The sequence below is a fragment of the Molossus molossus genome, unplaced genomic scaffold, assembly GCF_014108415.1.
Source record: "Molossus molossus isolate mMolMol1 unplaced genomic scaffold, mMolMol1.p scaffold_m16_p_14, whole genome shotgun sequence".
Classification (NCBI taxonomy): domain Eukaryota; kingdom Metazoa; phylum Chordata; class Mammalia; order Chiroptera; family Molossidae; genus Molossus; species Molossus molossus.
In genome coordinates this window covers 36,637,305-36,664,390 of record NW_023425349.1, presented here as the reverse complement: position 1 = coordinate 36,664,390, position 27,086 = coordinate 36,637,305, and the positions used below count along the sequence as shown (strand labels likewise).

General features: G+C 50.4%; 1 protein-coding gene across 14 annotated transcripts in view; it reads left to right on the top strand.

Annotated features, from left to right (window-relative positions):
* Positions 1 to 27,086, top strand: part of DAPK1 (death associated protein kinase 1) — a 170,073-nt gene that overhangs the window by 139,564 nt on the left and 3,423 nt on the right. For 13 of the 14 annotated variants that reach the window (XM_036260774.1, XM_036260775.1, XM_036260776.1 and 10 more), the window contains 7 exons: positions 7,176 to 7,253; positions 17,124 to 17,346; positions 19,189 to 19,377; positions 21,244 to 21,441; positions 22,472 to 22,610; positions 22,894 to 23,014; positions 26,541 to 26,729. In XM_036260774.1, coding sequence (XP_036116667.1) covers positions 7,176 to 7,253; positions 17,124 to 17,346; positions 19,189 to 19,377; positions 21,244 to 21,441; positions 22,472 to 22,610; positions 22,894 to 23,014; positions 26,541 to 26,729 — 1,137 coding nt within the window. The remainder of the gene's footprint in view (positions 1 to 7,175; positions 7,254 to 17,123; positions 17,347 to 19,188; positions 19,378 to 21,243; positions 21,442 to 22,471; positions 22,611 to 22,893; positions 23,015 to 26,540; positions 26,730 to 27,086) is intronic. The other variant, XM_036260773.1, reaches the window with a different exon arrangement.

Here is a 27,086-nt window from a genome sequence, read left to right as displayed (position 1 = left end):
CTCACCAGCCCGCCTTGACAGGAGCGCCTGCTGCTTCCCACGGCCTGTTTGTTCCGTGTTACACAACTGTGCCTTTGCCTGTTCCAGTGGGTGTGTGTGTTCTTTCCCAAATGCTCCCCCTCTGTGCGGGGCACTGAGGCGCCGTGGGCTTTCGGGGAGGGAGGGGGAGGGGCCCTGGGTGGCAAGCAGCAGCTGACAAGAGCCACTGTCTCTTGTTTAAAAAGTCTGGCCTTGCTGTTAGGCCTGCAAATTATTTTTAAGTGAGATTTGTTCAGTTCTCCTCATTCCCCACTCCTCACTCCAGGCCTGGTGCCTCCCTGCAGAAGAAACCCTTCGATTCTCATTTCATGAAATACCAAAGAGGAAAGCATGTCAGCTAATGAGAGAAGGTTACCGGTGTTGGCTGCAGTGAAGTATGATCGTTTGAGTTGTTTCTGGCCAACTGGGTTGACTCCATTCCCTCACGTGGGAGATTCCTGAAACTCACTAGCGCTTTGCTGACATCAAGTGTTTTTCTTTTTTTTTTTTTTTTTTATCCTCACCCGAGGACATTTTTCCATTTTTTGTTCAGATAGAGCGGGAGGGAGAGAGAGGAAGAGAGAGAGAGAAACATCGATATGAAGGGACACATCGAGTGGCTGCCACCCGCACGACCAACCAGGGCCGGGGACAAACTGCAACCGAGGTACATGCCCTTAGCGGGAACCGAACCTGGGTCTCTCTGTACCGCAGGCCGACGCTCTAACCGCTGAGCCAAACCGGCCAGGGCATCAAGTGTTTTTCTAAGTCAATCCATCGGAGTTTTAAAATACGGCAACTAGCCTGGAGAGAATCAGGGTGCTGAGGCTGGAAGGAGGGCCTCGTTTCTTGGAGTCATAAAGGGGCTGACAAACTTGGGTCCACGGGCCAAATCCAGCCACTGCCTGATTCTGTGGATGCGGTTTCATTGGGACACGGCCATGCTCGTTGTGTTTGTATGGTCTATGGCTGCAAGGGCAGAGGCGAGCCATTGTGGCAGAGTGCTTATGCCCACAGAGTCCAAAATATCGGCTGTCTTCATTGGGACACGGCCATGCTCGTTGTGTTTGTATGGTCTATGGCTGCAAGGGCAGAGGCGAGCCATTGTGGCAGAGTGCTTATGGCCCACAGAGTCCAAAATATCGGCTGTCTGGCCCCGAACAGAGTGGATGCTGGCCTCTGGTCTGGGACACAGGCATGCGTCAGAGATACTGCAGGTTCAGTTCCAGACCACAGCAGTAAAACAAATATCATAATGAAGCAAGTCACACGAAATTTCTGGCTTCCCGGTGCACAAAGAAATTAGGTTTGTACTGCACTGTGCAATGTGCAATGGCACTACGTCTGCAAAAACACCGCACGTAATTAAAAATTGTTCATTGTCAAAGCATGCTGACCATTACCAACTTTCAGAGAGTCAGTAACCTTTGTGCTGGTAGAGGTTCTTCCTACCCCTAACTGACCGCTGAGGGCAGTCGTTGCTAAAGGTTAGGGTGGCTGTGGCAATTTCCAAAAATAAGACGACCATGAGGTTTGCTGCACAGATCGACTCCTCCCTTCCGAAACGATGTCTCTGCAGCACAAGAGGCCATTTGATAGCGTTTCACCCACAGGAGAGCTTCTTTCAAAATTGGAGTCGATCCTCTTACACCCTGCCATTGCTTTATCAACTAAGTGTATGTGATATTCTACATCCCTTGTTGTCATTTCCGCAGTCTTCACAGCATCTTTTTTTTTTTTTATCCTCACCCGAGGACATTCTGGCATTTATCTTCAGATAGAGTGGGAGCGAGAGAGGGGAAAGAGAGAGAGAGAAACATCGATGTGAGAGAGACACATCGACTGGTTGCCACCCACACAACCCAACCAGACCGGGGACAAACTGCAACCGAGGTACATGCCCTTAGCGGGAACCGAACCCGGGCCTCTCTGGTCCGCGGGCCGACGCTCTAACCGCTGAGCCAAACCGGCCAGGGCTTCACAGCATCTTCACCAGTAGATTCCATCTCAAGAAACCAGTTTCTTTGTCCATCCATGAGAACTAACTCCTCGTCTTGTTAGTTTTATCATGAGGCAACTGCAATTCAGTCCCATCTTCAGGCTCCACTTGTAACTCTAGTTCTCTTGCCGTTTCCACCACACCTACAGTTACTTCCTCCACCGAAGTCTTGAACCCCTCCAAAACCTCCATGGTTGGATCAACTTCTTCCAAACTCCTGTTGATGTTGGTATTTTGACTTGTTCCCAATTACATATATTCTTAGTGGCATCTATAATGATGGGTTCTTACCAGAAGGTTTTTTATTTACTTTGCCCAGATCCATCAGAGGAATCACTATCTATGGCAGCTATAACCTTTCAAAATGTGTTTCTTAAATAATAACTCTTAAAAGTTAAAATTACTCCTGACCCATGCGCTGCAGAATGAGTGCTGTGTTTGCATGAAACACGCATCTCCGTGCCCATCTCCGCCAGAGCTCTGGGGTGACAGGTGCAGTCCCGGAGCAGTCACATTTGGAAAGGAATCTTTGTTTTTCTGAGCAGTAGGCCTCAACAGTGGGCTTAAAACATTCAGTAAACATGCCGTCAGCAGATCCACTGCCACCAGGCGTTGTCCACCGACAGAGCACAGGCAGAGCAGGGTTAGCATAATCCTGAAGGGCCCTAGGATTTTCAGAATGGTAAATGAGCATTGGCTTTAACTTCAAGTTACCAGCTAGAGGAGCCCCGAAACAGCAGAGTCAGCCTGTCCTTTGAAGCTTGGAAGCCAGGCATTGACTTCTTTCTAGCCAGGAAAGTCCTAGGTGGTATCTTCTTCTGATAGAAGGTTGTTTCATCCACGTTGGAAATCTGTTGTTTAGTGTCACCACCGTCCTTAGTTATCCTAGCTAGATCTGGATAATTTGCTGCGGCGTCTAACACTTGGTGTCCAGCAGGGGGTGGTGTGACCCTTATGGCGCGTGCTCCCCACTGAGGAGCACACCTTGAGGCACCATGATGGCTTCTGCCTTCAGTGTGAGACTTCTAATGCCTCGCAGCAGGCACTCGGTAGCGGATGGTGCCAGTGGCAGGAGATTTCAGGACACTCCCTCTCACCTCAGCACTCCGCCGGAGCCCAGGGAGCCTCCTTTGTCAGCGCCCTCCGCAGGTGTGATTTGCTCCTGTTCCTTGCTCTGTTGGAATTGACGGTTGAGTCTCCCACAAGACTGTGAGCCCTTGGCCATGAGCACATGTAATCTGTCGCGGTCTCCTAACTGGTCGCCCTTCTTCCACCCTCACCCGTCCGCAGTCTGTTCCTCACACGGCAGCCTGCATGACCTTGTTCAGACGTGAGTCAGATCGTGTCCCACCTCTCTGTCAGGGTACAAGTCCTTATGGGGTGGGGGCTCCCTGACCCCATCGCTTGCTCCTCCTCCTTCCCTTGCTCCTCCTGCACCAGCCACGTCTTCAGACATGCCAGCTATCCACACCGCAAGCGCGGGACTTCTGCAGGCATGCAAATGGCGTGCTCTCTCGCCTCTTCTTGAAGGTTTTGACTCAGTATCACCCCCTCATTGCAGCCTTCCCGGACCATCCTTTGTAACAAGGAGGGCACTGAAGGCAAGGGTCGCTCGTGGGCCAGGCACAGCCCAGAGAGTCAGCACCTTGCTCAGGGTACGTGGCAGAGATCCAGCTCCTACCCTTGTCCCTCTTAGACAGAAACCAGGGAGTTTAGAGAAATCCCCTGCTCTTTTATTAGTAATTACCAGTGCTTGCTTTGCCTGTGCCTGGTACTTTGTTGGTTCTTTCCACTGGTTTCTCTCATCTGCTCAGAACCTGTGCAGTGAGTGTGTCTGTTCCCATCTCTCAGATGAAGAAACCCAGACTCCAGGCGCCCAGGTGACTGGCCACCGCTGGTGAGGTGCAGCTGGGACTCAAACCTGGGTCCTTCGAAGTCCCAGGTTCACACTCATTCCCGACAATGGCGGGCGTCATTTTTGGAAGCCTGAAGAGTTTCCTTTAGAGCAATGTGTTTTGCAAAGTGTAAGTTCTGTGCAAAGGTCAGGATTATTTTTCTGTCATTTGGGAGGCTTCACGGTGGAGAGTAACATTTGTCACTGAGCATCCTCACCTGTCTTGTATGTAGATCTGAGGTGTTCCGCTGAAATAATCATGGCCAGACATGCCAGGAGACAGAAAATTTAAGTTGAGGCTCAGATGTCTCGAGCAGTGGTTCCCAAACTTTCCTGCGCAATAAAATTACCCGAGAGCACCGAGAATCTCGATTCCCAGGTCACACCCCAGAGTGGCAGAAGCAGTGTCCAGGTGGGAGCCAGGCCGTGGGAGCTCTCAAAGGCCCCAGTGATTCCACTGTGCAGTGGCGTTCGGGACCACCAAACTGAGTCCTCTTACCAAGTCAGTAAAAAATCTAGATTGGCCCTGGCCGGTTTGGCTCAGCGGTTAGAGCGTCGGCCCGCCAACCGGAGAGGCCTGGGTTCGGTTCCTGCTAAGGGCACGTACCTCGGTTGCAGTTTGTCCCCGGCCTCAGTTGGGGCCGTGTGGGTGGCAGCCACTCCATGTGTCTCCCTCACGTCGATGTTTCTCTCTCTCTTCCCCCCTGTCTCCCTCCCACTCTATCTGAAGATAAATGCAAACATGTGCTCTGGTGAGAATAAATAAATAAATAAAATCTAGTTTGGCATGAATTCTGATATGGTACCTAACACACCCCCAAAGCAAAATAGAAGCCCCACCTCCCCACTGGAGACTTTTCGGGACCCTCCGGTCGCAGAGAGAGATGGCACAGGATTGTAAAGCCTCCTCCGAGCACCATCTAAGCTTCCAGCTTCCGCCTAAGGTGCTGGTCCTCACCTGGGCGATTTCATCCCAGGGAGTATTGGGCAGGAGCTGGGGACTCTGTGGGGTGACCCGTGGGGGAGAGGAATATGCTGCTGCACCTCGTGGTTCAGGCCAGCGTGCTGCTCAGCACCCCACAGCGCACGGGGCAGTCCCACCTGGAGAAGGACCCGCTGCAGTGTCAGTCATGCCTGGGTTGAGAAACACGGTTAAATAGACCCCACACATCACTCAGGAGTGACTTGCTTTGAGAAATTGGAAGATGTGCTGTTACACAGATTTGGGCATTTCTTGGCTTCCATGGGGATGGGACGTTGTTACTGCTAAACACTGAGAGATAGGCCAAAAAAGGCTCTTATTTTTCTTGTTTAAAAACATTGCTTTTATTAATGTGGAAACTGCTCCTCATCATTTCTGCGTTTAAGTTTATAATGATTTCTAAAACTATGGAACAGTCGCTAAGCCTCCGTGCCCTCCTGGGTGGCGTGTGCACAGCCGTGGTCCCCGCCCCCCATGCCCAAGTCCGTGCACAGGGGCACTGGGTCGGGCGGTGCTTAGAGGAGCCCGTGAACATCAGCCACTGTCACGCACGTTTGTGGCATGAAACAAATGCATTTGTGAAACTGCAGCCCTGTGGACATTTTCTACTTAAAAAGCAAACACCAAAGTGCTGTGGACCCTCATTTCCTTGTCAACGTGAGAAACATCCAAACCTGTAAGAATTTTTGAGCATTTGGGCCAAACTTGGTGACAATTGCTGGGGAGCAAAAATCTCAAAAGACTGAGAAAATGCTCTGAAGAATGGCGGTTTTGCACCTTATTTTATACATTAGAATCAAAGGAGGAAAATGTAAAGGATTACATGAAACCCATTGGTGATAGATTAGGGATTAGGGACCCTGGAGGTAGGAGAAAGCCAAGGAGGGGGTTGTCCCTGAGGTTGGATAAAAACTAGAAGGGAGGACACATTGGTGGATATAAGGTAGTTAACAGTCAACAATTAATACAATAACAATAACAATGAGGGGTTCTGTGGTCTGTGCTCTGGTACAGTGATTGACCCCTGAAAGGAAATTAGCCTGACATTCCGAAGGTATGTTATCATAGATGCAGAAAGACAATAGACAGGCTCATTAAGGTGAGGACTAACCTTTGCACCCAGCTGGTGTGGCTCAGTGATTGAGCATGGACCCATGAACCAAGCGGTCACCGATTCGATTCCCAGTCAGGGCACATGTCCAGGGCACATGTGGGCCAAATCTCCAGTGGGGAGCATGCAGGAAGCAGCCAGTCAATGTCCTCTCTCATCGATGTTTCTTTTTCTCTCTCCCTCTCCCTACCTCTCTCTCTCAAATCAATAAAGAAAAAAAAATTTTTTTTTAAACTGACCTTTGTCAGGGAGATACAACCTAGGAAAGCACAACCCACCATGACTAGCTTTTAGTTAGAAAGTTTGATTTCAGCCCTGGCCGGTTTGGCTCAGCAGTTAGCGTTGTCGGCCCGCGGACCAGAGAGTCCCGGGTTCGGTTTCCGCTAAGGGCATGTACCTCGGTTGCAGTTCATCCCCGGCCCCGGTTGGGGTCATGTGGGTGGCAACCAGCCGGTGTGTCTCTCTCACATCGATGTTTCTCTCTCTTCCTCCCCCTCTCCCTCCCACTCTATCTGAAGATAAATGCAAGAATGTCCTCGGATGAGGATAAAAAAGAAACTTTGGTTTCAGACCACCCTGTGTGGTTACTTTAGGTCTCTGAGTTTGTAAGGCCGCCATGCAGGCCTTCCCTGAGCTTGTCAGGTTTACTCTGTGGCCCCTTTTTTGTCCACATCCTCCTTTTATCTTCCCTGAAAATCCTCAGAGATAATTGTCTGTTAAACGAAGCCTTTTCCTGAATGCACAGCAATTAGCACCAGCAAGTAGCATGACATCGGTGCTGAGGTTTGCCTGTGGACGTATTTTAAGATGTTAGCTGACACTAACTAGAGTTTGGCGTCTGATGACAGGCTGGACTGTCTGCCTCACTGGAGAACGGTTCCCCGAGTCATCTGCCCTTTAATGAGGTGCTGGCTTTGATGAAAGCCTGGGGCCGGAGCCGTCCCACCATTGGACCTCAAAACACCAGTGACGGTTCCGCCTACTTGTCCTCTCCTAGACACCAGGTGACATAAGGGTTGCCCAGACAGGGAGCTAAGCCAGGATGAGCTCTTTTTGTCCACCTTCTTTGCTTCTGACCCTCGTTCGTGTTTCTGCCTCCGGTGACAGGATCGCTGCACGGAGCACAGCTCTCTGCTGCGAAGGAAAATAACTAATCATTTTTCTCCAACAGGATGGAAAGACGGCGGAAGACCTCGCTAGATCGGAACAGCACGAACATGTAGCAGGTCTCCTGGCAAGACTCCGAAAGGTGAGACATTCGGTTTATTGGTCTGAAATTCTGTTTTTATGTGAAAATCTGTCTTTTCCCCTGTAAACTCTGAGAATGGGGCTTCGGACTCGCAGGCTGTGTGAAAAGGCGGCCGTCCCTGTCCCGTGGTTTGCATGTCCGTTTGCAAAAATGTTACCAGCGACCTGCTGGACTTCTTGCTCTGTGTTTGGAGACCACTCGGCCTCCTCCCGGCTGCTGGCCTCTCTGTCACCGGTGCCCCAGCCCCGTAAAGTGGAGGGGAAGCGAGAAGGCTGATTCTGCTTCTTTCCCTCTTAAGGTTTTGAGCACGTGTGCTCTGGTTTATTTAACATCACTGCTGAGGTTTAAAGAAACATGACAAAAATAAGTAGATGCAGGTGTGACTTTCTAGCCACATTATAGCAGTGCGGATTAAGAGACTTCAAAACAGTCATACCCTTTCAGCGAGAAACTCCAGGTCTGGGACTGTACCCTAAAGAAATGAAAGGAACGCAGGGAAAAGTTGATTGCAGTGTTATTTGTACCACAGTACTAAAAGTTGGAAATATCAGATGACCAACAATAAGGTGTAGCAAATTGTGGTACAGCTATAGAATAGAATGCTTTTCGGCCATTAGAATATTTTGTTGTTGTTGTTGTTAATCCTCACCTAAGGATATTTTTCCATTGATTTTCAGATACAGTAGAAGGGAAGGAGGGAGAGAGAGAAAGAGAGAGAAATATCAATCGATTGGTTGCATCCCACATGACCCCGACTGGAGCTGGGGATCAAATCTGCAACCCAGGTACATGCCCTTGACCGGGAATTGAACCCACAACACTTTGGTTCGCAGGCCGACACTCTAACTTCTGAGCCAGACCAGTGAGGGCCAGAATATTTTTTTTTCTTTATTGATTTTAGAGAGAGAGTGAGAGGGAGAGAGAGCTTGAAATACTGATGAGAGAGAACATCGACTGGCCGCCTCCTGCATGCCCCCTACTGGGGATTTGGCCCACAACCTGGGCATGTGTCCTGACTGGGAATCGAACCTGCGACCTCTTGGTGCATGGGTCGATGCTCAACTACTGAGCCACCCTGACTGGGCCCATTAGAATATTTTTAAGAGGTTTTCAGTAACAGGGGTTTAATGCTTAGGATGTTCCTGGGCTTCAAAGCAGAAGGTAAATTATGTGCACATTATCATCCCACCTGTGTTTTTGTAAAATGCCCGGAAAGAAAATGTTCAAAGTGGTGTTTTGGGATTTTGCTAGTGTAATTAACATTTTCTTCTTTAAACATTACTGTATTTTTCCAAACCACCTATAATACTTTTTCAAAACAAACAAACTTTATAGGAAGGACAAAATAATTTAATTCCTTTTAAGTGCGGATTGAAAAAGTATTGCCCCAAATAACTGTGGGCATAGAGGTCCTGCCATATACATTGAAAGTGCCTGGGGAGGGATGAAAATGTCTTAACTTTCTCAGCCACTGCAAGTTGCATGTTCATAGTAGTTCTTGGTTGGGGGGCACCTTGAGGGTGGGAGAGAGAATAATGTATTTTCACACCTTTGTGCTTTGGGGTGTGAACTGGCCACAGAGGCCCTGGGCAGGCGACCAGGGAAAACGGAGCTGTCCCAGGCTGCTGCAGGGTTCCGCTGTGCTTCCAGGAAGAGATCCGTCTGGAAAAACTTCCCTCGCCCCGCTCACTTGTTCTTGCAGGAAACCGGACTCGAACGCCCCAAAGTGCGGAGCCCAGCCTCAGACCCGATACAGAAATGTCTGCTCCTTCAGGGGCTCAAGCCTGCTCCAGGGGTTTCCTCCCCAGCCGGGGGGCCGGCCCCGCTGGGCTCCCGGCTGCGGGGCTGCCAGGATCACTTTCCTTGGGATAACCCAGGGCCCGTTCCCATCCAGTTCCAGGGAGAACCACGCATTTGTTTACCTCAGTCACTCCCTCAAAGGACTCTGAACCTCGCTTCCTGAGGAGCCAGAGAGGGAGGAGTTGGCCGTCCAGCCGTTTCTCACCACACTCTCCTGTGGTCGGTGGGTGGGGCTTCCTGCCCGCGCAGGACCCCAGGACCCCGGCATCTCATGTGACAGTTTCCCTGCTGCGTTCATTGTGGAAGCCACAAGAAGGCCTCCACACATTTTCTGACAACCCCTGGGTGGTGCCACCCTCTGAAGACTCACCCCTCGATCCTAAACACACGCTCGTGGAGAAATCTGTATCTGGGACAGCAGGGAGGTTGGCCTTAAATGGCCAAGCCATTCCATGTTGTTTCCAACCAAATTAGCCAAAGGAAAACTCCCTGTGTTTTCACCTCTGATCAGCTGACACACCTAGAAATGTATTTTTAAACAATGTTTGCTAGGGAAGCCCTGGAGTCTTGTGTTCCTGAAGTGGAACCAGTCATCTTGTTGACCAGTGTGGGGCAGCAGAGGACGGGCCAGGAGAGAGGCTGTTTCCATGTTCCGAAGCCCAGGGGGCTGACCCACGGGGAGATGAAACCTTTCAGCCAGGGCAACTGGGCCGGGTAGGGGTGAGTGTGGCCACGCCCGGGCCTGTGGGGAAGGCTGAGCTGGGTGGGGAGGGTCCGCTCTGACCCAGGTCAGCACCAAGTGCTTTGTGGGTAGTGGGTGCTGGAGCCTTTGCTACTGTCTGGGAAAGCCCTCCAGCCACATCTCTTCCCAACTGTGTGTCCCTTGCCGCCACATTGGGGGCTTGAAATCAGCCACGGTGGCAGGTTTTTAACAACTGTTAAAATCAGGGCTGTTTCCCCCTGCAAGAGGGTTGGCCAGCACACCATTGCTTTGGGGGTCTCTGGAAATCCCCAGGGTCACACCTTGGGTTTTAGGTACAACCCTCTCACCAAAAAAAAAAAAAGAGGGTGCTTGTTATGATGGGGGAGGGTTCAGTTAGATTTTATTGCATCCATTTCACTCTCGGTGCAAGTCCCATTCTTAATCTGATTTTTAAACTACTCCTTTCAGGAGGTTTGGAGAGTTGGCTTATTTTTATTTTGATTATCCTCCTGATCAGATTTTTCATAAGCTGATATTAAAAGTAATTGATTTCCCTAAGCCCAAGACTAGACAGTGAGAAAGGTGCCCAGGAATATTTGGAAAAGAGGACAAAGTTGGGAATTTGCCCAGAATTTAAAATTCACAAGTAAGCTTCATTTGCATAATTAAGCATTGCTACTCCATCAGCACTGGGTCTTAATTTCTGCCTGTCACCTCTCTGTGTATTTATCTGGCTTTCCCAGATTGCCGGGGGCTCTCCCCGCCAATAGGGGTGTTTAGTCAAAGAGCAAAGCCGAAACCAAATAATATTCTTTGAAAAGACATTCACAAGCCAGGCCAGTGCGGCTCAGTGGGTTGAGCGTTGTCCCATGGACTGTCCCGGTCAGGGCACATGCCCAGGCTTCGGGCTCAATCCCCAGTAGCAGGCGTGCAGGAGGCAGCCGATTGATGTTTCTATCTCTTCCTTCCTCTCTCTATAAAATCAATAAAAAAGCATATTTTTATAAAAGGTATTTACAGTGTCTACTATATGCCAAGAACTGTTCCAGGTACCAGAGAGATCACAGTGAACAAAAGAGACAAGGCTCAGCCAATGTACAAAAAAGAAAAATGCAAGATAGGAGTTGGCAAATGATGGCCTGTGAGCCAAACTGACCCACCACCTGTTTTTGTAAATGAAGGTTTACTGAAACACAGCCATACCCCTTCACCTAGACTGTTGTCTATGGCTGGTTTCTAGATACCTGGGAATCCCAACAGAGACCACCAGGCCCTTTACAGAAAGGTTTGCTGCCCCCTGGTGTAAGTGCAGGGGATTTAAATAGGCTGGAATGAAAGAAGGTAGGGGCTGGTGGTGGCAGGTACTTTCCACTGACTGGTCAGGGAATTCCTCTCTGAGGGCAACATTTAAACCAATACCTGAAGGACAAGAAATAGGAGGCAGCCAGAAAGGGTTGGTGGAAAGCAGAAGGAATAACAAGTGCAAAGGGCCTGGGGCAGTAAAGAGTTGTGTGTGTCCCAGGAAACCAACCAAGGAGGAAGGTTGATGGGGCTGGCTGGGGAGCCTTAGCACAGTGGTCTGGGCAGAGAATGATGCCTGGGACCATCCGATCAGAGATGTAGGCCAGGCTTGGTAGAGAGATTGGGGTGGTTCAGGTGTATTGAGCTGGTGGGAGCAAGATCTGACTTAGGGTTTAGGTAGTTACCTCTGACTGCTCAGAGGGTCCAGACAGAGGGTGATCCCAGTGGCCAGGTGAGATATGAAGGTGCTTGGACTGAGGTTGTCAAGGCCCAATTCCTTTGTGCAGGAATACAAATGGAGGCTCACATTACTTTGCAAATACTTAAAGTATATGATTAAAGCTTACAGAGAGGTTTTGTAGCTCCTGTTAAATATAGGCTATTGATGGAATTTTGTGCTCCCCCTCCAAAGAAATCGGTATTCTGTCGTCTCCAGAGCCTCTCTGCATCAAAACCTTAGCCTGCATTGTTGACCACACACTCTTAGGTTGATGGAAGCTGCATTGCTGGGGAGACCCCTGCTGCACCATCTAGTGGTGAAACGTGATACTGCAGCACCCACCCCCTGGGGGGAGAGTTCTGAAACTTCTGTCTGTCCTACACATCTTTATAAAATTCGGTTGTATTCCGATTCTCCAAGATTTTTAGTGAGCACAAGGAGGGATCATCCTGCAGGGTGTGAAGCTAGATTTCCTTAAAAAGGAGAAGACTCAAGTCTTTTTGTTTTTCCTGGTGTTTCAAGATTATGGCGGATTCTGTCAGTCTTCATAGAGAACAGTCTCTTGATTTATCTTCTCAAAGACAAGGTGGAGTGTGGATCAATCCCAGCCAAGGCCATCAGCTCCTGGTGGGGGGGAAAGGGAGGGGCTGGGAGTTGTGCAAAGGTTCTGGGCAGAGGAAAGGAGGGAGGTGGGATATCTGTGGTCCTTTTAGTCTACAAAATCCTTTTCTCCCTGCAATCCTTCATCCCCACTCCAATGGAGAGAGAGAGAGAGAGAGAGAGAGGTCATCTAGAATTCAGGACATCATCAAAGCTGAGCTGTGGGTCTAGCAAAGCAGTATTTTCTTGGAGAAAAAAAAGATTTCTTGAGGACAGTTATTATTTGAGGAACGGCATGTGAGCTTGTAACGGACTCAGACAAGCGCAGCCCCCTCGGACGGCGACTCACAGTTTCTGGTCTCTTGCCCCCACAGCTCCCAGGAAGATGCTAACAGGCCCGCAGTCCGAGTTGTTTGCTTAGGAGAAGAGGTGCTGGAATGAGGTGCGCCCTTTGGGAAAGTCCAGAGCAGGCAGGGCTGTTCTCATTCTGTTTGCCTTTTTGTAGCAATGACTCATAAATCTTACTTTACACTGAAATTCAACGTTGCAATGGACACGTTGCACTAATGGAGTGTCTGTCTTCTGAGCGGGACGAACTGGAAACCGCCTTCCTTGGACAGACGTTCTCAGTGCTTGTGACTCACTCCCACAAACCCTCACCTCGCACATCTTTGTTTATCCCTGCCCCCCTTTCCTGCCTCTGAGGAGCCCCCCCTCCCTGAAGGGCGGCAGTGGTGGAAAGAAGACCTGGTGTTGAGTGCTGTCTGTGCCCGGGAAGTCCCGTGGCCTCTCTGAGCCTCGGTTTCCTCATCTGAAAGGGAGCGTGACCACATCAACCACACAGGTTTCTCCGAGGTTTAAATAAGCAGTGTGAGTGACAGCACAGGTAAGCTGGAAGGTGTCCTACACGAGACAGTAATGCTGCAGACCGGAAAGTCTTGGGTCTCCACTCTCCCGGATGCTGAAGAAAAAAATAATTCACGACCCTTATTAAGGACTGTAAGAGACAGACTGGGGGTCCTGGGCGTATCTCATAGCCCATGCAGGGATGTTGAGGAAGCAGGAGCCCTGGCCGGTTTGGCTCAGCGGTTAGAGCATCAGCCTGCGGTCCAGAGGAAGCAGGAAAATAGGATGTTTTAATGATCATAAACTCAACAGGATTCTTGCTGTGGGCAGGCCAAGTGATCCGCTATCAAAGGTGGGGGTGAGCAATTTGATCAGCCTGGGAGAAGGAATTGTCACCAAACTAATCCACAGGATTCTTGCTAAAATTGGACTAACTGGGCTAAGGACAAGCCCAAGGTCAAGACCTTGAGGGCTCAGAGGACCTTACTAGAGTTAGGACAAGTAGTCTTTGTCACCAGCTGCCTCTCTCCTCTTGCCTCTGTCTGTGGCTGGCCCGGAAAGCAGACAGATTGCAGCGGCTTCTGGCCACCACCGCCCAGTGTGGAATTTGAAGGAGTGAGAGCGAAGTCGTGAGCAGCGCTGAGCACAGAGAGGACTCCTCAGTGCACGGGAACAAGCCAGCCTTGGTTCAGAGAGGCTTCTGGAAGCATGCTGGGGCAGCATTGTCCGATGGTGCCATGTTCAAGTCTCATCAGAGTGGAAGGGCTTGTGAAACTCCTGCAGAGAAGAAGACTGTGCCCTCGATCCTCCCCACGGGACGGATGAGTTTGACGTGTTGGCCAAAGTGGCAAGATCCACAGGACAGGACACAGACACAATGAGCTCTAGGCTCATTCCTCGCGCGGCGCACCCAGAATCTGGTGATGGGATTAAAGCTGGAGCAGGTTTTCTGCCTTTCCTCTGTCTCAGGAGTAGCAGACACTGGCTTCACACAAAGCTCTGTGTGTGTTAGGTAGGAAGTTGTGTCACGAAATAGGTGGAGAACTCATTAGTCTGTTCCCTGAGATACTCAGAACGGGAGGTGATGCTCACGGGACACTGACGGCAGTTCCGAGGCTCACCGTACGTGCAGGTGTGAGCGGGGTGGGCTGATTTATTTATTTTTATTTTATTATTATTATTGTACGTGCCCCTAGCGGGAACCGAACCTGGGACTCTCTGGTCCGCAGGCCCACACTCCAACTGCTGAGCCAAACCGGCCAGTGCATGGGCGGGCTGATTTAAAGGGAAGATAAAACGACAGGTTTTGAAGATTAAGTTAAAATGAGGGAAGGTAGATTTGCTTCAGGACATCATGGGCTTATCTGCAACAGTAAACAGCATCGAGGAGATACCCAGCACCCCTTTTCTTCCAACATGGTCGGCACTACCCCAATAAGTTGCTATCTCAGAATAGTACCTTTTCAGCTTCTGTGCCGACTTGCATGATAATTCAAGGAAATTGCTGGCAAAATAGCCCAGCCTTTTCTGTCCTCTACAGCGCTTTGTCTTTGAGGTTAGAAGAAGAAATCAGAGTAAGAACAATCTCATGTTCTATAGATAACTGTCCAAGCCATGGTTTCTAGCCCTAGCCAGTTCAACATCGTATAACAAACATTTAGTGATGTATTCTTTAGCCTCCTGAAATGAAATTCATGGATAACAACATACCTACTCAGATCATTTTAAAAGATTAATAGAGGCCTGGTCAGTGTGGCTCAGTTGGTTGAGTATCATCCCATGCACCAACAGGTTACTGGTTCGATTCCTGCTCAGGGCACATGCCCAGGTTGCAGGCTCGATCCCCGGTAGGGGGTGTGCAGGAGGGAGCCGATCGATGTTTCTCTCTCTCCCTCTTCCATCCTCTCTCTCTCCAAAATTAATAAAAACATATTTTAAAAGATTAATAAAATTCCCTAACCATAATATAACAAATACATTGAAGAAAAGTATTTACAGTAAAATATAGAGTTTCATTATGTAAATGCTGGGGCACAGGGCAGGGGGGTGTGGTGAAGTCAGCAGATACTCTGACCCATGCACAGAATCACTGAGCCAACGCCTGCAGGTGCTCGGGGATATCAGAGGGCTGGCAAGGCAACTCAAACACTGCTGGCATGATTTTCAGAAATGCAAGGACAGAGCTCATGAAAAATCAGAATTACACATACATATATTTCCACCAATTTATAAAATAGTTGCATTCGTGGAAAACTCAGTATGTATTAAACCATGCCCCCTCCCTGCTCCCCCAAGTCCCTCTGGGTTCTGTGTAAAATGGTGCAGTTAAGTCCTAAGCTCAGATGTAATAAACAGGTAACTTCCTGTATAAATGCTCAGCAGACACTCAGAAGTCAGCCCAGGAAAATTCTTAATGCTCAGGACATTGTGTATACACATTGGGGCACCTCAGACCCCCACCAGTAGCATCCCCAACAGGAACTAAAAGTGTCTCTGGAAATGCCCACTAGGGGGCAGCGTTGCTCTATTGAGAAAGAGGGATCACACTTTATCAATAGAAAATAGGGATAGGAACTTGGGAGCCTTCAGGAGAGTTGTGAGTTTGTTATTTGAGCTTGTTTGGTCGTTCATGGGAAAGGGTGACGGTAGCTCAGCAGAAAATTTGTGCCTCCCAGGATTCAGAACTGGAAGCAATGGCCCGGCCAAGTCTGAGATTACACTGAGACAGGAAGGCACTTACCTCTGAAATGCTCTTGCGTGGTTCCCTCTGAGTTAAGCCATCTGTACCACACCTCTGTACTGAACATCCTGCCTGAGCCAGGTGCTGGTACCATCTCTCCTGTCAAGTCTACTCCTAGTCTAGAGTGAGAGAGCTTGATGCAATAACCCTGCAGTCTGGTGTGGTCCTGACGGAGAACCACGTGTGGGCCTGAACCTGCCAGGGAGGAAGAGTCCAGGTGAGATCTCGGCAAGATAGGCCTCATGGGGTGCATGGAAGCTAACAGGCTAGAGTAGGGGGATCATCCTGGGTAAGAGATGGAACCTGCCTCAGGCTGCATGTTAAAACTCCAGCAGGTCCTTGTCACAGAGCAGGAAGCCAGGCTGGGGAGGGGGAAGTGAGGCTGGCACACGAGACAGCATGGAGCAGGGTGGCATGATTGATGTTCCACTCTGTAGACCTCGAGGTACATTCTCTGGGTGCACTGAGCATTTTGCCAACACCGTCCCATCCGAAGCACTCGTGTTACAGTTGATGTCAGTGTCCACATGTCTGCATCTCCCCAAGGCCATGGGTCTGGGGCGGGTCTAGACATTCCTATGCCCAACACTGCGTAGCATATGGGAGGCCCTCATTAATGTTTACGGATGAATGAATGAATATGTGAGAAAGTGGAAAGGTTGCTGTGTCCCCCAGCTCCCTCCCCATGATTTAGCTTTCTACCTCATGAAGCCCTTCTTCTCTTCATCTGGAGTCATCAGTGTCCACACAGAGGAGCAGGTGCCCGGGGCCCCTCTCACAGGGCTGACCCTGCTTCACAGGAAGCGCTCCGCCCACTCATTATGCCTCCAGATGCAAATCGACAAATCCTAGAGAGAGCACAGATTGGTGGTTGCCAGGGGCTGCGCAGAGAGGGGGGTGGGAAGTGACTGCTAATGGGTGCAGAGTCTCCTTCTGAGTGATGAGAATACTCTGGAACTAGGTAGTGGTAGTAGTTGTACAATAATTAAATGTACCTAGCCCTGGTCAGTTTGGCTCAGCGGTTGAGCATCAACCTGCGGACCAGAGAGTCCCAGGTTCGGTTCCTGCCAGGGGCACGTACCACAAAAAATAAAAATCAATTAAATGTACTTAAAAGCCTCTGAATGGTACACTTTAAAGTAGTTAAAGAGGTGAATTCTAGCCCAGCCAGTGTGGCTCAGTTGTTGAGCACTGACCCAGGGACCAAGAGGTCACCAGTTTGATTCCCGGTCAGAGCACATGCTTAAGTTGTGGGCCTGATCCCCAGTGGGGGGCAAGCAGGAGGCGGCCGAGCAATGTTCTCTCTCATCAATATTTCTGTCTCTCTCCCTCCCTTCCTTTCTCTCTAAAAATCAATAAGAAATATATTTTAAAAAGAGGTGAATTCTATGTAGAACCTTCTCTCCTGTGACTAACAGGTCCTCTTTCATCTGTGCTCAGGATACACACCGAGGACTCTTCATCCAGCAACTTCGACCCACACAGAACCTGCAGCCAAGAATCAAACTGAAGCTGTTCGGCCACTCGGGCTCTGGGAAAACCACCCTGGTGGAGTCACTCAAGTGTGGGCTGCTGAGGAGCTTCTTCCGGAGACGCCGGCCCAGACTCTCCTCCACCAGCTCCACCAGGTTCCCGCCGTCGCCCCTGGCTTCCAAGCCGGCAGGTAGGTGCCTCTCCCTGCCCCTGGCCCTCCATCAGGTGCTTACCCTGTCAGGGTCTAGGATGAGTGGTGGCGTTGTTGCGGTCACTTGGTCCCAGGCTGACTGGTCCACGCCTTGGTGGCCTTCAGGTGTGGTCTAGCCGGCTATGGGCCTGGTGTCACCCTCCCGTAGCCCAGCGTTGCAAGCTGTCCTGCAATAGCGAGGAAAGGGCCTCGCTGAAGTCACGGTCACAGATACAGACGTTCACAGTGACAGCTGTGCGAACAGCAGAATTGTGTGTCTACCCAGGGCTGCCCCTGCACTCAGAGAACCTGGACTAATACTGCCCCGGATCGCACAGACCGAGGATTGGCCCCCGATGTCCTCACCCATGCTTGCTTCTCGGAAGGCTGCAAGGACACCTAGGAATTTGCGGACGTAGAGCAACAAACTTAGGTTCACATGGGATCACCGTCCTGCACATTCAGAGTTGTCGGAGGTTTTGAAGGGTTCCTTACTGGTTTCCGCATGACCTCCAGGGAAGCAGGCTCTGCTGTCTTCCCCTACCTTCCTCAGACACAGTTACCTTTGGATTCACATCCAGAACTTCAGGGTCGTCTGCCCTTCCCCAGGGAGAAACACCCTCAGTGAGCAAGAGGGAAGAGTGCAATCTGGGGGTTATGTCTCCGGAACCCCACTTTAGAGCAAGGGACTTATGTTTCACTAAGATAAGAACAGAGACCTTCCAGGATTTTCCTAAACAACGTCAGTTTTGAAGGCTCGTACCTCAGGTTCCTTTTCTGTCCATCACGTCACAAGGACGTCGTATCTATTCCCCAGGTTGAAAAGAAATGTTTACAGTTTGGGTTCCTATGTAATTCTCTCCGCAAGGAAGGAGGTCTGAGCATCAGTGCAGGGGGACAGTTGGCTGAGATTTGTATGCCCCTTTCAGCTTGTCTCTAAATACAGCAGAAACTTGGAGGAAATAAATAACCAAAATGGACTTTTCATTAGAATGATTATAAAGTTGCTAGCTCGTATCGCTAACACTTATCAAGCACTTGCTGTGTGTGGAACTGGGCAAAATGTGGATGTTTGAAACTTCATTTCATCCACGAGACAGGATTAGGGGGTGTTTTTACCACCACTTTACAGAAGCCTTGAGGGGTCAGGTAGGCTGTCTGGGGTCCCCCAGCAGGCAGCTCACCGAGTGTCTGGCTCCTGAGCCAGAGCTTCTTACTGACACAGCCTCTGAGTGAGGACTTTCGTGTGCACACATTTTCCATTGCTGCTATAATTGTGCCAGTGTTCCTAGTCCAAGGTCAGCTTCCCTGGCAGTCACGGTGTCACCCTGGTGGGAGCCAGGCCAGCTCTCTTGCTGTGGGTTAAGGTCACTCCAGACCAGCACTCTGGATGCCCATGAGATGCCCGCGTGGGCACATTTATCAGCAAACAGCAGGAAGCTTGTTTGCCTTAAGAAAGTTGGCCCTTGGTGTCACGTCTCCCGAAAACACGAAGCTAAAGGCTGAGCCACCAGCCAGGAGACGGGACCAGGAGGCAGCCTTTCTTTCCTCCCAGCCTCTCCAGTGCCTCCCACTGGCTGACCCGAACCAGCAGTAAATGGCAAGCAACCTGGGAGTCCGTGGGCACAGGGGCATGGAGGGTGGTGCAAACAGAAAGAATCAGCCCAACATCTCCAGGAAGTGTTGCTGCACTGCACCCAAGGTGCGCACACAGCCCCGCCGGAAGCGGGAGCAGGTGGGGACAGGGAGCGGCCTGGGAAGGACTAAGCGTGAGCGAAGGCGGGAGGCAGAGCGAGGCGCACGCTGCCCGGTGCAGGCCTCACCCGTCTCCTCCGCCCACAGTCTCCGTGAGCATCAGCAACCTGTACCCGGGCTGCGAGAACGTGAGCGTGCGGAGCCGCAGCATGATGTTCGAGCCGGGCCTCACCAAGGGGGTGCTGGAAGTGTTCGTGGCCCCGTCCCACCACCTGCACTGCTCCGCCGATGACCAGTCCACCAAGGCCATCGACATCCAGAACGCCTACTTGAACGGTAGGTCCCGCCCAGCGCAGAGGGGAAGGACTTCAAGCGCCTGTCCCTTTGCTGGGGTTTTGAGTGGTTTTCCTAAGAGATCCTGTGAGGTGGGCATCCGTCACAGCCCCACAAGGGACAGAGGGAGAGCCAGTGGAGATGTAGGAAGTGACCCAGGACTGAAGCAGGGCTGGTTAATACTCCTAGAAAGTAAAGCTAAACACCATGCTTTCCTCTGCTCCTTGCAAAGCACCAGGCACACAATAGGTGCTTAATAAATGACTGTCCAGTAAATTAATACTTTTTTTAGTTGATTGATTGTTTTGAGAGAGAGAGAGGGAGAGAGGGAAACATTGATGTGTTGTTCCACTTATTTATGCACTCATTGGTTGATTCTTATATGTGCCCTGACTGGGGATCGAACCCACAGCCTTGGCATACAGGGACGATGCTCTAACTGACTGAGCTACTTGGCCAGGCCTAATACATCCACTTGCATGGGAAATCTCATAAAATACAATCCCTCTAACAGTTTCATACCTAATATAGAAAAATTATTTTTAAATACATCTTTATTGATGGCTAGTGCTTTGATATAGACACAGGCAATTTTTATTTCATGAGCAATTTCAAGTGTGTTCTTGCTCTCAAACATTTCCAAGGGGGTGACACTGTAACTGTTACCAGGGATGGTTTACTTTCTCCATCCACCACGGCCTCTTCCCTGAAGCACACCGGGGCTCCAGGGACCCCAGCCACTTGAACACGAGCACCCGCCTTGTTGAGACCCGGTTTAGAATGAGGATATAGCAGTTTCTCTGAGATTCATTTCCCTCTCCATGAAGGTGCTATGAGCTGATGTTTATTAAAGGGCCTGGTATAGCATCTGGCACAGGGAGGCATTCAGAAAATGGCGATTTATGAAGGCCTTTTTATCATCCTGAACCCAGGAAGAAATAGACTGTTCCATGTGCGTGACCTGAAGCAGTAGTCCTTTTTTTTTTTTTAATTCTCACCTGAGAATATTTTTCCATTGATTTCTAGATAGAGCGGGAGGGGGGAAGGAGAGAGAGAAATTGATGTGAGAGAGACACATCGATCGGTTGCTTCCTGCACAACCCAACCGGGGCCAGGGATCGAACATGCAACCCAGGTGTGTGCCCCTGACTGGGAATCAAACCCCTGACTCTTCAGTCCACGGGCCGATGCTCTGACTGCTGAGCAAACTGGACAGGGCCAAAGCAGTGGTTCTTAACCCTTGCACCTGGATCCTCGGGAGGGCTGGTGAAAACAGACTCCCAGCCCCTGCCCCAGAACTTGTAATCGTCAGATCTGGGGGTTCCCAGGTGATGCTGCTGCTAGCGGTTCAGGAACCCCATTTGCAGAACCACTGGCCCAAATAGAATAGAATTAAAGTCCATGCACCTTTTGCTCTCTGGGAAGTTGAATGATCTCCGGGCAAAGCTGGCCCTGCAGCACGGAGGAAGGAGGAGGGTGTCCTCAGCACTCGCCATCCCTCCCCTCGCCCTTGCTCCTCCACGGGCTTCCTCCCCAGCCCCAGTCTGGTTCCTCGTGCTCAAAGGGGCCCCTTCCTGTGGTCCAGAACTTTTCACGCTACGGCCTGAGCTGCCGAACTTTGAGGGTCGTGCCCCCAAGAGTGCCTGTGCTCCAAGAGGTGGCCCTAGAAAAGCCCCGGGGACCTTCCAGAAAGACGTAGGCCTGCATCATAAAGATATGTCGGCATCACGGTATCGATCTATACGGAGATGCACTGACATACGGATAAAGGTGGCGCTGTCCCTGCGGGCAGCCCCGAGGTGCCAGAGAAATCGCGACTGCAGTTTGGTGGTGGCGTTTCGTGGTCATCGTCTTTATTTCTCTCTGCAGGAGTTGGCGATTTCAGCGTGTGGGAGTTCTCTGGAAACCCCGTGTACTTCTGCTCTTATGACTATTTTGCTGCAAATGATCCCACATCAGTCCATGTCGTCGTTTTCAGTCTAGAAGAACCTTACGAGATCCAGCTGAATCAAGTGATTTTCTGGCTCAGTTTCCTGAAGTCTCTTGCTCCAGTTGAAGAACCCATAGGTAAGCTGAGGCACCCCGGTGAGGAGCCCTTCCCGCTGGCCCGCGGCCCCGCCAGCTCGGCGCCTGCAGCCTGTGGCCGGCAGCTGCGGCTCCCTGTGCTCTTCCTTCCTGCCGGAGGTTCCCACTCTGGGAGCTCCCTGAGGGTCAGCTGCGCATTTTGTTCTCCAGGGAGTTGTTTCATGATCACATATGTCTGCCCCAAAGACCTGATCCTGAGCTATTATTCCTTGAGGGCCACTTCTCCCTTTCTATATTTCAGAGCCGTGGTCACTTTTGTTGCGTGCAAAGCGATAGCTACTGCGCCTTTACCTCTTGGGTACATAATTCGTAAGCAGCGTGAACTCTCCTGCATTCTGTCGTTCCATCAAAATGCAAGAAAAAGGACCATACCGACTGAATGCATTATCTTGACTATCCCAGAGGAGAAGATAGCGTTGTTCTTTTCCACAACAAAAGCAGCAGCCTTCTCTGGTGAAATAAAAAACTCAGCAATGTTTCCTTTGAAAAGTGTATACACAATCAAATAAACTGAGTTTAATCCCCTGCAAGATACCATCACTTTATCTCTGTTTCTCTCTGTCTCTCTTTTTCCCTTCATGTTTTTGTCTTAAACACTCGCAGAAGCGAGAGGCTGTCTGTGTGACTCAGTTTCCCTCGAGCTATTTCTGTGGTGGTGCTGCATTCGGAGGGCTTTCTTTGGTCTTGTGAAGGGTGGCCCCCTGGTCAGAGGTTAGATCTCCCCTCATCCTGCAACAGGGCCCATTTGGAGAGCGATTTGAGAAGCTGCCTGTGTTCTGTGGTCGGCTCTGGTCCATTTCTGAACAGTTTTCCTCAAGGCCCAGAAAACAGGCTCATTCTGTGGTTGGCAAGACCTGGGGCCCAGAGGTTATACGCACAGCGGGCACGGACCTCAGGCAGGCTGTGCACCGTCCTGGAGGGAGAACCTGGGCCTGAGGCCCGCTCCCCGCACCTCACCTGGGGAGGACAGGCAACCAGGACCCACCTCTGAACTGTTCTCTCTCTGCCCCAGCCTTTGGCGGCAAGCTGAAGAACCCACTGCGCGTTGTCCTGGTGGCCACCCATGCCGACATCATGAATGTTCCTCGTCCTGCTGGAGGCGAGTTTGGCTACGACAAAGACACCGCGTTGCTGAAAGAGATCAGGAACAGGTGAGGGCAGCCGCTGCGTCCCCCAGGGTCACACAGCGGAGTCCTGCGAACTAGAGAGAGGGTTTAGAGAAATAAAGGCCTCTTTTCTCTGGTGGCCTTTCTGTTACATTTTCCATCAAAGCAATGAATACACGTAATAATGAATCAAACAGAAGTAAACAGCGCGGGATAAAAAGCAAGTCTTCTAACTTCTTTCGTCACCTCCTGGTCCCACTGCCTAGAGATAAGTTCTTTAGTTGTTTTAGGTTTGTTTGCTCTGACGAGGCTTCTGCTCTTCCCTCAGGTTTGGGAATGATCTTCACATTTCAAACAAGCTGTTTGTTCTGGATGCTGGGGCTTCTGGGTCTAAGGACATGAAGGTACTTCGAAATCACCTGCAGGAGATACGGAGCCAGATTGTTTCGGTGAGGATACCTGGGAAGGGCAGGAGCCCTACCTGTGCCCAGCCCATCAGTGACCCCGCGAGCCGGGCGTCTGTGCTGCCCTCTGGGTTTGGTTCAGGGGCCCAGGCGAGGGGGCTGCATGGACACGTGTTTACCTGAGAAAGGAGATGGCTGTGAGGGGAAGGAAGGGGTTGTTATGGACAGAGTGGACCACCTTAGAGTGTAGGGAATTCTGACCGTTTCAGTGGTTTGTTTAAAAGTAAAATTGCTTTTTACAAATTACAAAAGCAATTCAAAAGTGACTTGTGAAGAACCATGTGATTTCACTCATATGTGGGGTATAAAATAGAAAGCAACAGCCTGGCCAATGTGGCTCAGTGGTTGAGCATCAGCCCATGCACCAGAAGGTTACCAGTTTGATTCCCGGTCACGGCACATGCCCAGGTTGTGGGCTAAATCCCAGTGAGGGGCATGCAGGAGGCGGCCAATCGATGTTTTCTCTCATCATTCTTTCTCTCTTTCTCTCCCTCTCCCTTCCTCTCTCTCTAAAATCAATAAAGAAAAAATATTAAAACAGAAAGCAACAAATGAACAAACAAAACAGACTCATAGACACAGCAGAAGGGTGGTTACCAGAGGGGAAGGGAGTTGGAGGAGGATGAAGAGGGTAAAGGGGGTCAGGCTTATGGTAACATGATAATAGCAGGGGTGGGGAACTAGGCTTGAGGTGGTGAGCACACAATGCAATATACAGATGATATATTATAGAATTATATACTTGAAACTTACATAATGTTATTAACCAATGCTACTCCAATAAACTTAGCACGTTGTTTTTTTTTAATCCTCACCCGAGGACATTTTTCCATTTTTTTGTTCAGGTAGAGTGGGAGGGAGAGAGAGGAACAGAGAGAGAGAGAGAGAAACATCGATGTGAAAGGGACACATCGAGTGGCCGCCACCCACACGACCAACCAGGGCCGGGGACACACCGCAACCGAGGTACATGCCCTTAGCGGGAACCGAACCCGGGTCTCTCAGGACCGCAGATGTCGACGCTTTAACTGCTGAGCCAAATCGGCCAGGGCAAACTTAACACATTTTTTAAAAATATAATGATACCCAAAAAAGTGACTTGTGAAATATTTTTAAAATGTTGAAAAGTAGAAAAAAGTCACCAACACTTATTGAAGAGCATAAAATAATAAATGTCATCCAAGAATATATTCTTGGATGTATTCTTGGATGACAAGGTCTTAGTACATGTTTCACTTTCCCAAATTATGTAAATTAATACAGTTCCAGGTAGCATCTGAATGGAATTGAGGGGACTGGGATTTTTTTGTTTTGTTTTGTTTTTATCCTCACCTGAGGACTTTTTTTTTTTGCATTTATCTTCAGATAGAGTGAGAGGGAGGGAGGGAGGGAGGGAGGGAGGGAGGGAGGGAGGGAGGGAGGGAGGGAGGAAGGGAGGAAGAGAGAGAGCAAAACATCGATGTGTCTCTCTCACATCGACTGGTTGCCACCCACACGACCATGACCAGGGCTGGGGACAAACTGCAACTGAGGTACGTGCCCTTAGCGGGAACCGAACCTGGGACTCTCCAGTCCACAGGCCGACGCTCTGACCGCTGAGCCAAACCGGCCAGGGCGAGAGAGGACTGGGTTTTTTATCTTAAAATTCATAAGGCATCTAGCACAACTGGCTATATGCCTAGAAAGAAATATGTTTAAACTAGTCACTGTGTTGCCCAAAAATAAATTCTTGGCCAATTAAAGCTTTTAAATGTAAAACAAAACAATATCTTTAATGGAAATGTACGAGAATGGAAATTAAAATAACTTGGGACCAAAAAAAAACAAAAAACAAAAAATAAAGTTTGGGACTGCTTTGCTACATCTTTCAGATGCAGATAGAACACCCCGGAAGTTGTCAAAGAAAATATACCTATTTGCCAACATAAAAGTTAAATTTCTTTTTCTGGCAAACAAATTCTGTAAACAAAGTTAAAAGGCGAGGTAGACTGGGGGGAATATTCTCAGTGGGTTTGACGAAGAAAAGGCTATCATCCACAATATTCAAAAAGGTCTCTGAAACTGGTGCGGGAAGGGCACCTAGCCCTGACGTGTTCCTGCTGCCTGCTCCCCAGAAACAAGGGGTGTGCCTCCCCGCCCCTGCCAGACCCGTGCCCCTGCAGTTACAGCTTCCTGCTCCCGGTGCCCCCAAGGCCACACGCCCTCTTCCGGCACCAGCTCCACTTCCCCATGCTCTCACAGTCCTCAGGGACCCTCTCTTCCCTCCCAGAGCCCGGCCCCCAAGGCCACGCGCCCTCTTCCAGCACCAGCTCCACTTCCCCATGCTCTCACAGTCCTCAGGGACCCTCTCTTCCCTCCCAGAGCCCGGCACCCAAGGCCGCACACGCCCTCTTCCAGCACCAGCTCCACTTCCCCATGCTCTCACAGTCCTCAGGGACCCTCTCTTCCCTCCCAGAGCCCGGCCCCCAAGGCCACGCGCCCTCTTCCAGCACCAGCTCCACTCCCCCATGCTCTCACAGTCCTCAGGGACCCTCTCTTCCCTCCTGGAGCCCGGCCCCCAAGGCCACATGCGCCCTCTTCCAGCACCAGCTCCACTTCCCCATGCTCGCACAGTCCTCAGGGACCCTCTCTTCCCTCCCAGAACCTGGCCCCCAAGGCCACGCGCCCTCTTCCAGCACCAGCTCCACTCCCCCATGCTCTCACAGTCCTCAGGGACCCTCTCTTCCCTCCTGGAGCCCGGCCCCCAAGGCCACATGCGCCCTCTTCCAGCACCAGCTCCACTTCCCCATGCTCTCACAGTCCTCAGGGACCCTCTCTTCCCTCGCAGAGCCCGGCCCCAAGGCCACGCGCCCTCTTCCAGCACCAGCTCCACTTCCCCATGCTCTCACAGTCCTCAGGGACCCTCTCTTCCCTCGCAGAGCCCGGCCCCAAGGCCACGCGCCCTCTTCCAGCACCAGCTCCACTTCCCCATGCTCTCACAGTCCTCAGGGACCCTCTCTTCCCTCCTGGAGCCCGGCCCTTGCTTCCTGGAGGGGCCTCGGAGGAACCGGTCACAGAAACCACTGATCGAGAACAGTGGTCTGGGAAGGGTTCCCTGTGCCTCCACACCAGGTGGGATTAGGGCCTGGGCCCCCAGGGCTTGGGAGTCCCCCAACTCCCAAGTTCAGGCCGTTGGAATTTGCCTTTAGCCCTGGGAATTTGGGGTTTTTTCTACTAGGGAATGCAATTTAGCTGATCTAAAAGCTGTGACCCACGAGGGGCCTGCCTCATGAATGATGCCGTGCCGTGTACGGCTGGTGTGGTTTTTCATCAGGGAGGTTGGTGGAGTAGACGAGTCTGTAACATAGACTGATTTACTCAACCAATTTAAAAGATTAAAAACCTATTTCAAGCCAATTACCAAGAATTCATCTAAATTGAAATTGTATTTCAACAACAGTCCCAGTGAATATCCAGTGTCCTCCTGAGTCACCCCCAGCTGTCAATTGACCTGTCCACCTGCATGTTCTAGGTCTGCCCCCCGATGACTCACCTGTGTGAGAAAATCATCTCCACACTACCTTCCTGGAGGAAGCTCAATGGGCCCAACCAGCTGATGTCGCTGCAGCAGTTCGTGTATGACGTGCAGGATCAACTGAACCCCCTGGCCAGTGAGGAGGACCTCAGATGCATAGCCCAGCAGCTCCACAGTGCCGGCGAGGTGAGGCTCTGTGAGTCCAGGCAGGGGTCCAAGATGTATCAGAGTAATTGAGTTTGGGACCTTTGTTTCTTCAAATTTGAAGGTTAGGTATTAATTCCTTGAATGCTTAGTAGACTTCACCGGTGAAGCCTTCTAGTCTTGGAACTGTATTTGTTGGGAGTTTTTTTATTACTGATTGAATCAGGAAGAAGCAGAAAATCTGAACAGACTGATGACCAGAACAAAATTCAGTCTTGGAAAGCTCTGTTTCTAAGAATTGATCCATTTCTTCTAGGTTGTCAATTTGTTGGTGGATCATTGTTCATACTAGTCTCTTACCATCCTTTGTATGTCTGTGGTGTGGGTTGTCTCCTTCCT